This window comes from Brachyhypopomus gauderio, unplaced genomic scaffold, assembly GCF_052324685.1.
Source record: "Brachyhypopomus gauderio isolate BG-103 unplaced genomic scaffold, BGAUD_0.2 sc74, whole genome shotgun sequence".
In the NCBI taxonomy this organism is placed as follows: domain Eukaryota; kingdom Metazoa; phylum Chordata; class Actinopteri; order Gymnotiformes; family Hypopomidae; genus Brachyhypopomus; species Brachyhypopomus gauderio.
Window position 1 is genome coordinate 305,632 of NW_027506895.1, and position 12,659 is coordinate 318,290.

At 48.3% G+C, this 12,659-nt stretch overlaps 1 protein-coding gene across 3 annotated transcripts in view; it reads left to right on the top strand.

Annotated features, from left to right (window-relative positions):
• The window catches only part of nr6a1a (nuclear receptor subfamily 6, group A, member 1a), a 66,811-nt gene that overhangs the window by 41,041 nt on the left and 13,111 nt on the right, over window positions 1–12,659 (top strand). For 2 of the 3 annotated variants that reach the window (XM_076990268.1, XM_076990269.1), the window contains 2 exons: window positions 11,485–11,715; window positions 12,361–12,416. In XM_076990268.1, the coding sequence (XP_076846383.1) occupies window positions 11,485–11,715; window positions 12,361–12,416 (287 nt within the window). Of the gene's footprint in view, window positions 1–1,741; window positions 1,925–11,484; window positions 11,716–12,360; window positions 12,417–12,659 lie in introns of those variants that run through there. The other variant, XM_076990271.1, reaches the window with a different exon arrangement.

Here is a 12,659-nt window from a genome sequence, read left to right on the forward strand (position 1 = left end):
CATGGTAGCTACTTTACCTGTAAATTAGGTTAATAGAACAATGATGTTCACTCATTGGCTAATCGTTTAATTGGTTTTGCTTGATCAGTAGTAGCAATGCTGTTAACTGGCTTGGAAACCATTGTGGGCTTCACCAATGCAACATTGGTGGATGAAATGCACTAGTTCATTTGGCAGGTACAGAAACTATAAGTGATCGGTGGTATTGGTAGTACTGGTGGTGCTGGTGGCCAACACACGCAGATCTTTTTTTAATTTTGTGTGAGCAAAGAATATCTAAAAATTTTAACTTGTAGAAACAAGAGGCCATTTTGGAAAATGTTAGTAACAAAGTTATTACTTTCAAAGAATATAATAGTTTCATAATGTTTCAGAAATATTTAGAGAAGTTGGATATACATGTTTTACTCTTGATTGACTCACGTTGTCAGTCTCGCTCTTACTCTTTAATGATCCAACGTACACGGAGCCAGGCCGTACCTCTGGGCTAGCCGCCGTGTGCTGAGGTCGTCTGTGCGTGCTGAGGTAATTAAATGCGTGTAGCTTGGGTGTCAGGGCCAGCTTGCGGCCAAACTCGGCCACGGGTGGACAGCTGCACCAGAAACTTGAACCTCTACTCTCTCCATTCTGCGCTGACTCCACCCGCCCCTCCACCCAACAGTCCCTGCCTCTACACAACACAGTCCAGCTCGGTCCATCTCCTCCCCCTCACTACCCCTCCCTCTCTCTTTCTCTCTCTCTTTCTCTCCCCCCTTTCCTGTTGTATTTGAATGCAAAAAGCCTCTTATGTGAGGAGGGGGTGGGGGTGCGGGGGGGGGGGGGGGGGGGAGCTGGTCATTAGGAAGCTTTCTCCTCTAGCGTGTGGCTAATGCTAACTGGACTGGAGTGAACTGGTGTGGGTGGTTTGTACTGGTTTGGGGTGGTGTACTTATTCAGAGGCGCACGTGCAGAGAAGAGTGCAGCCTAAGCACGTACCAAAGCCTTGTGCGTGTACGTGTGTGTGTGTGCGTGTGTGTTCCTCATTCCTCACAGTGGGTGTGGTGTTCAAGAAAGAATGGCAGACTGACAAGCAGGAGGGAATAGCACTTACATTCATTTATGAAATGATATTAAACTAGCCTTTGTAGTTTATACTGGCATTCCCATCTTTGCTGAATACTGTCCCCATCTGCTAGGCTGGATTAAAGGCCTCTCTGGTAGAATGACTGAATTTAATTGTTCACTCTAGTGACATCACTAACATTTATTCCTTCATTTGGCTTATCTACTTGTAAATTTCCTCAGTTGTTTTCATTTTTGCAGCCTCCATCTGTCCTAGTTTTCCTCATCTCTCTTCCGTTTGGTTCAAAACCTGGTGCTCTTTCATGACGAAAACAGCTCAATTGTAATCTGACAGTGTGTGTGTGTGTGTGTGTGTGTGTGTGTGTGTGTGTGTGTGTGTGTGTGTGTGTGTGTGTGTGTGTGTGAGTGAGTGAAGTGGTAAGCTCTGCCTGCTCATGCACTTCGCCTGGCTTTGAAAAGAGAGAGAGAAAGAGAGAGAGAGAGAGAAAGGGGAGGGGGCTGTATTGTTCTGAGGCAGGGTAAAATAGGGATATCAGTTCCACTCAGATAACCCCCCACAACGTCATTGGTCCACTGGCCACGCCATGACCCCAGGGGCCTGAACTCGGTGGTCATGTGACCATGCTGAAAGTGACCAGCAGGGCTGTAGTGGGAGGAGGATCATCAGAGGCTTCAAGAGCAGAGACCAGAGAACCAGGGAGGAAAAGACAAGAAGAGTCACACACACACACACACTCGTGCGCGCACACACACACAGCGAGAGAAAGAGAGAGACATGAGGCCTAAAATGCTCCTGGGGAGGATACGTGTATAGATGAATGGCAGACAGATTGGAAGAGACATGAGATGGATTCATGGGAAGGTAAGGAACCGTGGAGGGTGGCTGGACTGGGAGGACTGGGAGGACAGGACTGGGAGATTGCTGTTGGTTTTTCACCAGGAATGCTGGACTGTGTGAGCAGAACTGGTTGGCCAGCACGTGTGAGGGAGAGAAGGTAAACACGGTGGAGAACCTATCGCTGAAACTAGGGTTCTCCACCGTCTCCCCTCCTTTTGATAAATTCGTGGTGCATAAAGGTCTAAATGCCTTTTAGCTAAAGTGTGTTTTCTGAGAGTGAAGGTGAAGTGTGAGCTGTGTGAGCTGTGTGTGTGTGTCAGCTGTTCTCTTCACCAGCATAGGTTGCTCATTATCATGGTTGAATCCTTAGTGAAAACTGATCAGTTGTGCAAAAAAACCTTTATTATTGGGGTAATATTCTTGAAAACCTGACAAAGGGTATTTGTGTGTGTGTGTGTGTGTGTGTGTGTGTGTGTGTGTGTGTGTGTGTGTGTGTGTGTGTGTGTGTGTGAGTGTGAGAGAGAGAGAGAGAGAGAGAGAGAGAGAGAGAGAGAGCGCATTGACTTATGCTTCATCATTTCAGTTCTCTACTTTAGCTTGTATCCATTAGAATTGGACAAACGTGTCTGATAATCTAAGCACCTGAAATGCCAAAATTAATGTCACCCTGTCCCACAGTGGGAAAACGCTATTAGATGTTGCTATATATCTGTGTGTGATATACTACTTGAGATTCAGAGGTTGGTCCCCAGTATGTGTTTGTATTGAAGATGCTAGTTAAAAAAATAACATCTGCAGACCTACACAGGGAGGGGCGATGTATTATGTAACAGGCGATTACATGGGGCCATTGTAAATGGCTCTCTGTACTAATGATGAATGTAGCTCTGACTGAAATCCTATAGGTGTCTTATTTAGTGTGGATTTGGTTGTGTGTGTGTGTGTGTGTGTGTGTGTGTGTGTGTGTGTGTCACTGTGGGATCAGTTTGAACTGTTTTTGTGATTTACTAGCAGTCAGGTTAATGTGGCAAACATGATCATGAATGAGGAAGATTGTGGAGGATTGTGTAAAGGTGTGTGTTTTGATGCGTTATAGGTGAATGTTGTATTGATATGTACTACCCCTGGGGTGTTGTTATAATTGTGAACTATGTTAGGTGTTTGTGTGTGTGTGTGTGTGTGTGTGTGTGTGTGTGTGTGTGTGTGTGTGTGTGTGTGTGTGTGTGTGTGTGTGTGCTCTGTGGTATGCAGGCTGTGGCCCATCTGGAAAAGGTTTTCTGTGCTGAGCAGGCAGCTTTGTTCATGAGATGAGGAGCGGGGGTCAGTTGAACTCAGCACTCATCTGGTTAAACCCCCGACACACACACACACACACACACACACACACACACACACACACACACACACACACACACACACGGCCCAGCCCCCTCCTACTGTAGCCCAGACTTCACCCCTCATTCCTCCGTTTTATCACTTTGACTTCTCAGTTCTTCCTCAGCTGATCATAAAACCAGTCCTAACATTTGCTCATTCTGACAGGGTGGGGGTGAGAAAATGAAAGAGAAGATAGAGATTAAGTTTACAGGAAACAAATCTGAAGAAATCCACGTGAGCTTTGCCTCCAGGTCATCTAGAATTTTCTGTATTTATTTTATAGAGTGATATTTTCCCTAATATTGATCACAAGCATTTTAAATAATGAGATGCCTATTCACTGAAAGCCCCTCCCGATGCCCCCTGGAGGCACTACTCCAAGGTGATATTAGCTTTTAAAGTGCCATGTTAGTTTTATGCTAATTTGTTTGTGTTCTTTTCAACTGCCTCCAAGGTTTGATGTGATAATGTCCTCACATATTGATATGAGGTGCAAAGCTCTCTCTCTCTCTCTCTCTCTCTCTCTCTCTCTCATTTGTTGACCCTTTCTAGGGTGAATTCCTGTATTCCTGTATTTACACTTCTAGGTCTGTGTCTCTTCAAATCTTAAGCAAATTTCAAGCTGGTTTTGATCAGGTATTGAAGTGTGTAGCCTTCCCGTAACCTCTTAATTAAGAATCCATCTTTCAGAAAGCCTCTGAAGTCAGAGGAGTTACTTATGTGAGTCTCTCTTCAGTCTATTCCAAATATATTAATTAAAATGTAAGAACTGCTTTATACTCAAACAATGTTAATGATTAGTATGAGAATCTGAGAGGTGTTTATACAGTGTCACAAAGGTGATAATGAGGTTTAAAACATGCATTTGTGCTTTGGTGAGTAAATTTGGTCCTAAGGACCAAGAATTCACATTCATAGTCCATCTCAACCCATCAGTGGGTCAAGGGCCCCCGGAATGAGGCCTGAATCGGGCCTGTCCAAATTCCACGACTCCCTCTGACTGCTTGAATATGTCCAAGGGTTGTTGTGTGTTGATGGGTGTGGGTGAGTGTGAGGGTGAATGTTTCAAAAGGCTACTGTACAAGACTCCTCCTCCATATGTCCAAGACTCCTCCTCCACATGTCCAAGACTCCTCCTCCACTTCTAATCCTATTGAGTGTTGACTCTTGGGTTATTGTTGCTAACAGGAGGAGGGGGGATCCCATTCCTCCCTCTCTCTCTCCCTCTCCTTCTCTCTCCATGCACCTTCTGTCTTTCTTTCCCTCCTTTTCTTTTTTCTCTTTTTTTTCCATTTCTCTCTCATTCGTCACTCTTTCAGGCAGGAAGTCGCCTTTCGGGGGTATCGGGGGAGGTGAACGGGGTTGCTACAGAACTGGTGTGTGACTGTGTGTGTGTTTGCACACACACATGGGGGAGGGGACTAACACTTGCATGAGGATCAATAGCACAGCTCAGGGAGCGGAGGTTCTGTAAAACTGTTCTAAATTTAGACTACATGAAAAACCTGATCATGATAGACACCATTGGCCTTTTCCCCCACTCAGTAATGAATGTATTGAAGGTCTTCCATTACCAGCAGATTTCAGCCTTTATCTGAGTTCTAGTGCGGTGGTTTCAGGTCTACACTCTCACTCTTGATACTTTCTGAAACAAAGGTGTTCTTTTGACATCATCAGGACTAATTGATTTTCTTGTTTTTCGTAGCCATCTCGGACTGATCCGAGTTCAGGGGTGGCTGGTGTTCTCTGGCCATAGCTTATGTCAGCTTATGACGGCAGATTCTTGGGAAAAGAGCTTGGCCTTGGCTTCTACACAATTTATTTAAACTTTTAAGCGATTTTTCACTTAAATTTTGTGCTGCATTCGAGATGTAATTGCTTTTCACTTATGTGTCTGTCTTGGTTTCCTTCCATTTGTGGAGCTGCTTGCTTGCTCTTTCCTGAGCAGAATATGTTACAGTAATTGTCTTTGATGTATTATTAAACATTTTAAGTGTCATGTCATGTTAAATCATGCACGTATGCATTTCACAACATGAGGTGAAAACCTTGGAATTTGGTCTTGTATCCATGACATCTAATATGTTTGTTCAAGACATTATAACTTTGACCTTCATATAAATCCTTTTAAAAAGCTGATATTTTCCTTATTACATTGGCCTTGGAGAATTGCTGGCTTCCCACAAACACAGAGAGCTCTTGATGAAAGACGGCGCTTGGCGCTGGTATGGAGTTCAAATGTGTGTCGATTACGTCTTGGAGAAGAAATGGTCTAGTGAAGCTCTAGTGAAGGAGGTATGGGCAGGTGAAGGAGATGTGTATATATATTTTTTTCCCCGATGGAGAATCTGGAAGATGCAGACTGAGCTTGCGATATTTCTACATGTTTCAGGATTTGAGCTGCTTTATCTGCATTGATTCTGGTTCTCTGGACTATAATAGGCAAGAGAAGTCCTACAGTACAGAGCAACAATGATCCCATGGGTGACTGCAGTCAATACTCTGATGTAATACTCAAATCAATACTCTGATGTAATACTCAAATCAATACTTAATGTAATAGCTCTTATTTATCGATTTCATTTTATTTGGCTCAGGTTTTCCCTTTGCTGTTATTGTTAATGCTGTAGTTGTCATGGCGGTTCGGGCACCTGGCGGAGCGCTTGTTCAGTCCTTGTGGTATTGCTGTGCAATCATTCCTGTTGCCTTTTGCTGTTGGCGAACCTTGGTCCTGCATTTGTGTGTGTGTGTGTGTGTGTGTGTGTGTGTGTGTGTGTGAGCTTCAGCCAGCCCTGAAGCTGCATAATCATCCAGCAGAATGCGTCTCGGGTTCGGAGCGAGCGCCTCTGAGCCTGCTCTACTGATAAGACGGCGTATACGCAAATTTCCATGGCCTACATCTACTTACGAGAAGCCATGACTTGGTAAGACATAATGTACTAGAAACGACACAGTAACCTCGCAGCAAAGCAGCTATCGGTCTTGGTGTATTTAACAAACGCTAATGACCACAGTGCAGGTCGTGTGAGGCGGCCACATTAGTCGAGCCAGAGGCAAGATGGCCTCCTTTTGAATTTTACGAATTCATGCTTTCAGTTTGAATCCATCAGAGCAAGATGCCACCAAGCCTTTATTCAACACCCTTTACATCTGAGCGTGTCATTCATGGAGGATGTGCTTCCTGTTTCCGTGACCTGCTGCAACACTTAACCAGACTGATGGGTTTGATTCCCTGAACGGAAGTGGCGTGGTGAGAGTACAGGACGCAGGGCTCCACTCACACCGGTGTGTGTGTGTGTGTGTGTGTGTGTGTGTGTGTGTGTGTGTGTGTGTGTGTAGCAGTGGAAGCTATAGAGTGGAAAAGTACAGAAGAAGAGCCTTCCCCACCCTGCCTGGCTTTGATTCTAATGGAAACAAAGACAAAGGCCTTGAAACCACCCCCACCCAGCCCCCACTTTACACCACCCAGCCTCCACTTTACACCACCCAGCCCCCACTTTACACCACCCAGCCCCCACTTTACACCACCCAGCCTCCACTTTACACCACCCAGCCCCCACTTTACACCACCCAGCCTCCACTTTACACCACCCAGCCCCCACTTTACACCACCCAGCCTCCACTTTACACCACCCAGCCTCCACTCTCCTGCCACACTCCTCCATCCCACACTCTCCACATCTCCGTCTTCCTCTCGGTTTGGAGCCCGAACCCGGGCGGCGTACACAGGCGAAACCACTCGTGGGGCTGGCTGGAATGGAGAAGTGAGTGGGGGTGTGTGGCCTGTGTGGGGGTGTAAGGTGAGGGAGAGAAAACTGTTGGGGAGTGTGTGGGGGTGTAGGGTGAGGGACAGAGATGTGTTGGGCAGTGTGTGGTGAGTGTAGGGTGAGGGAGAGAGATGTGTTGGGCAGTGTGTGGGGGTGTAGGGTGAGGGAGAGAGATGTGTTGGGCAGTGTGTGGGGGTGTAGGGTGAGGGAGAGAGATGTGTTGGGCAGTGTGTGGGGGTGTAGGGTGAGGGAGAGAGATGTGTTGGCCAGTGTGTGGGGGTGTAGGGTGAGGGAGAGAGATGTGTTGGCCAGTGTGTGGGGGTGTAGGGTGAGGGAGAGAGATGTGTTGGCCAGTGTGTGGGGGTGTAGGGTGAGGGAGAGAGATGTGTTGGCCAGTGTGTGGGGGTGTAGGGTGAGGGAGAGAGATGTGTTGGCCAGTGTGTGGGGGTGTAGGGTGAGGGAGAGAAATGTGTTGGCCAGTGTGTGGGGGTGTAGGGTGAGGGAGAGATGTGTTGGGCAGTGTGTGGTGAGTGTAGGGTGAGGGACAGATGTGTTGGGCAGTGTGTGGTGAGTGTAGGGTGAGGGACAGAGATGTGTTGGGCAGTGTGTGGTGAGTGTAGGGTGAGGGAGAGAGGTGTTGGGCAGTGTGTGGTGAGTGTAGGGTGAGGAAGAGAGATGTGTTGGGCAGAAGCAGCCAGCTGCTTGTGGAGGGTGCAGTTTGGAATGAAACCAGGACTGACCTCAGGGTAACAATGCAGGATTTAATAGACCCAATAGGGGGGCCTGCCACTGTGTGTGTGTGTGGGGGGGGGGGTGTTTGTGCCTTTGTGTGTGTGTGCATATGGGTGTGTAAGTGTTTGTGTGTGTGTGGAGGGGTGTATTTGTGGCTTTGTGTGTGTGTGTGTGTGGGGGGGGGTGATTCTGTGTATGTGTGGGTTTCTGTGTTTGTGCGTGTGTGTGCGCACGTGGGGGTGGGGTGGGTGTGTGCGGCACAAGGCAAAGGAAAGGCTTGAAGCTAACACTGGGAGCTAGCGTTAGCATTCTGCCTCCCACACCCTCTCAGCACACACTGCTCTACACATGTTACTCTGAAAGGCAAAAAAAAAAAACCCATGCTGACTGTATGTTGGTTTGCTCCAGGTCTTAATGGCTTAATGCTTACAAAGACTTAGCATCATATTACAAGTATGTAAATTGCATATACAAATGTACAAAAGCGTATACAAGTGCACATACAAACGTATCGATGAAATAAAGACTTGTTCTTGCCTTTGTTTGAATGATTCACACCAATCGCAGTCACTTCAGTTTCTCTGTGGCTCTGATTTGCTCACGTGTTCATTCGAATTGGAACTGGCAGCATAACTCGCGCGCGCATGTGTGTGTGCGTGTGCGTGCGCTTGATTGACAGGGCAGGCTGAGACGGAGGCGGAGCCTGCGAGGTGACGCTGTGGGAGCGGGTGGGTGGAGGTGTGAGGGAACTCCAGGTTTATGGGGTGGCCATGCACTTGAAAGAGAGGGGCGACAAATTTAGCCAATCAAAGAGGGCCGAGGTGTGAATAAAGGAAGCCATCTATGGGAGCTGTGTTTTCTCATTGGGAGGAAGTCGGCCATTTCACGTAGCCTGGCCAATAATTTACGGTTTCAGACGCATCCTGTACTGCCCGCCCTCGGCAATAATGCCCCGCACTGGGGACCCAAGGTTACTGTAAGCATTTGGCTGCCGTTTGTCATTGGGAAGTCAGACAGATTTCATAGTTACGCATTTTCACATTTCACATCCAGCCCAGTATAGTATTCAGTGTTATAAAAATGTTAGTGAGGGTAGCAATGTTGATGTTGGTGTGTGTGTTTCACACAGCTGGCCTTGTCTTGATGTGGAAAAAAAGTGTCTGTGTTTTTTATTCCATTTATGTGTTATGGAGTAGGGTGGTGGCGTCTGGAGTTTTCTCCAACCTACTGGATTTAGCCTCGGCCCAGGTGATTGGCACGTGACGTCACGGAGCCCGGGCTAATCACGAGCTGCGTGTGCCCTGACCCCTGCTCAATGACCCCTGCTCAGTCTGCAGCTCCGACCCCGCCGAAAATAAGCATCTCGTCTTGGAAATCCACTGCTGGCCGTCTGTTCCCAAATTCCCAGCTAAATCTGGCGGATAATTCCGCTCCTTTCTGCTCCCGTGATTTATATATTCTCCCTTCTCGTTATTAACAAACTGGGACACCCGGAATACCAGTACTGGTAATTGTAGTACTAAATCCACTACACTGTCCAGAGTTTGAGCATTTCTGATGTTTGTGTGAAGTGTGGGGATGTAATGGGGACTTGGGCGGTGGGAGGTGTCACTCTGGACACACACACACACACACACACACACACACACACACACACACACACACACACACACACACACACACACACACACACACACTCCTGTTGCTCCTCTGTGCCCATACAGAAGCGAACACTCCCAGTGTCCCTCCTGCATCTCAAAACCAAAGACATTCAGATGGAGATCTGCGAGACAGGCTTCAGAAGCCCCCTACTGTCCACTAAAGAGGGCAGTGGGTGGAGTGGCGGGGGAAGGGCTGGTGGAGGAGACCGGGCCAGAGATGGAGCTCCTTCATGCGCTTCCTTCACTGTTAGGCTTTCTAGAGGACGTCAAAACACAAAGGCACCTTCTCAGAAGAGCAGAAGGGTCTTATCCAGATATGCATTCGCTCACTTAGTTTGCTATAGATTTAAATAAACCCAGTCTAGCCTCTTGTTAGAGCAAACAATGACCAAAGTAAAAAAGACAATTCCTATATCTTCCAGCACCTCTCTCTGTAGCTCTGCTCCCGTGCTCATGACGTTGGCCTGGGGCCCGGAAGGCCGCGCTGCCGGGTCGAGCCCTCCGGTGGCAGAACTCCAGAGACCTGTGCGTTTGCACTGTAACGAAACCATGTCGGTGCAGAGGGGGGTGGCATGTGTGACGCTCTGAATGGCCTGTTCTTGACTCTGCTGTAACTCCCTCTCACACAGAGAGAGAAAAGGCTCTGGGCCATGACCCTGCTTTTATGACTTGAACTCTCCGTTAATAGCACCCCAGCCCTGGCAGCTGACCCCACCGCATTCTCCAACAACTGCCTCTTCTTGATTTTCTCTCTCTCTCTCTCTCTCTCTCTCTCTCTCTCTCTCTCTCTCTCTCTCTCGCTCTCTCTCTCTCTCTCTCTCTCTCTCTCGCTCTCTCTCTCTCTCTCTGTAGTGTTTTAGTTTCTCGCATTCTGATTCCTTGTATTTCGACCCTCCAAATTGATAAATGTCCATTTCAGTTTGTTTTCCCTCGTGTGGAGAAATGAAGACGTTCCTCCCTTTGACGGGGCTCCTTGCCCCGGATAACGTCCACATTTGGGTGGCCGCATTGAGCTAAAATCCCTCCATTCATAGTGGCCCAAGAGTGTGTTGACCCCACACTCACATCCCCATGGGGTCTGACCCCCGAGCCCCTCCCCCGCTCACACACACCACAGTAGGGAGCTGAAATCTCACTGGTTATCCTGAGGTGGTGCGCGCGCGCGTGTGTGTGTGTGTGTGTGTGTGTGTGTGTGTGTGTGTGTGTGTGTGGGTGGAGGGGGGGGGTCTCGTGTTTCGGTGGTTCTCCTCTACACCTTCATCCCGCCTGGTCAGCCATGACGCAGTACCTGGCCCTGAGCCAGCACATTCCTCTCGGCAGCACGCCATTCGCTGTTACCATGGTGCCCATCTGCTCAGGGCTGCTGTTTTTTTCTTTTGTGTGTGTGTGTGTGTGTGTGTGTGTGTGTGTGTGTGTGTGTTTGCTTCATTTAGGTTTGTTTGTTTGTTTTTGTGGGGGCTGAGTAAGGGACCTGTTTACCCATTAGGTTTGATTCAACCTTAACCCCTCTGAGCCAGTTTTAATTTGCTTTGAGCTGCTGTTGTGTTCACATTAGTTTAGGTTTGTGAATCTGGACCCCCCCCCCCCCCCCCCCCCGTCCTCCACCCCCCCTCCCTCCCTCCCTCACCCCCACTGCAAAATGCTGTAATTGAACTGTCTGGCAGTGAGTAACATCAGCTTACATGATCCGAGCTGTTTAATGTGGAGGTCCCAGCAGCCCCTGGGGCGTGTGCCTCCGGCCGGGCAGGTGTGAGCAGTGCACCACAGGACGCTGTCACGGCAACACGTCCGAGTGAAAGACGAAACTGATGACTCATAATGAGATGGAGTAGTGGGTTAGTCTTGCTTCAGATTTCCCATCAGCCCCCGCTTGAATTAGTCATGTGATGCGTCACGGGTTAGTTTTCGGTTGTGGAATCTGGCTCGGCGTGACCTCAAGATCTTCAGCAGTTCCAAAACATGCCAGCGGCACTTGTTTTGTAACTTGCGTGAGAACTAATTTATCTTTCCCCTCTCTCTCTCTCTCTCTCTCTCTCTCTCTCTCCAGATGACCAGGCTGAGCAGCGTTCGTGTCTCATCTGTGGGGACCGCGCCACAGGACTGCACTACGGCATCATCTCCTGCGAGGGCTGCAAGGGCTTCTTCAAGCGGAGCATCTGCAACAAGCGCGTGTACCGCTGTAGCCGCGACAAGAACTGCGAGATGTCCCGTAAGCAGCGCAACCGCTGCCAGTACTGCCGGCTCCTCAAGTGTCTGCAGATGGGCATGAACCGCAAAGGTGAGCGAGGTTCTCGATTGGTGGGTGTGTCTTCCAGTCCGGGTTGGAGTTAAACTCCACGTGCTACAAGTTTCCTCATACGCTGGTTGGTCCAGCAAGGCCAAACACCACTGATGAATTTAAGGGGTATCAAATTTGTGCAGATATCACAAGGCATGTTAGACAGTTGACCAGCAGCCATTAATGGGCTGAGAGTATCTGTGATGTTGTTTTCCCCTGAGTCGTGTTGCCCCCTTGTGGACATACAATGCAATCACAAGTGTGTAGTTATCTCCTTGTTGGGTAGTGTTTGGAAACAGCATTAAGACGCATCAATAATTTGGTATTTGACATTTCCCTAATTAATTGTTATTAATACATTAATTTCCCATATTCCCCCTCATTAATTTTCCTTTTTGTCCTTTCATTTCTGGAGGATTTTTAAACAGTGCTTCTCTACATGTTTAGGCTTCCTGCTTTGTTATGGAGGTTAGTTCACTGAGCCGTAGTGTGTCAGGCATTAGTGCATGTTAGCATCGTCCATGTGTTAGTGGGGGTTTCCAAGGTGCCCCTCAGTAAAGTCGGAGAATGGCCAGTGTGAAGCATAACGCGTCTGAAATGGCTGTAATGCAGGATGTGATGTCCTGTGTGTTTTGTGTGTTTCAGCAATCAGAGAGGATGGAATGCCAGGAGGGAGAAACAAGAGTATCGGGCCTGTTCAGGTAAACGTGTACACACACTTACCTGTGTACTCACACTCACGCACCTACACGTGTACTCACACTCACGCACCTACACGTGTACTCACACTCGCGCACCTACACGTGTACTCACACTCGCGCACCTACACGTGTACTCACACTCGCGCACCTACACGTGTAGTCACACTCGCGCACCTACACGTGTAGTCACACTCGCGCACCTACACGTGTAGTCACACTCGCGCACCTACACGTGTAGTCACA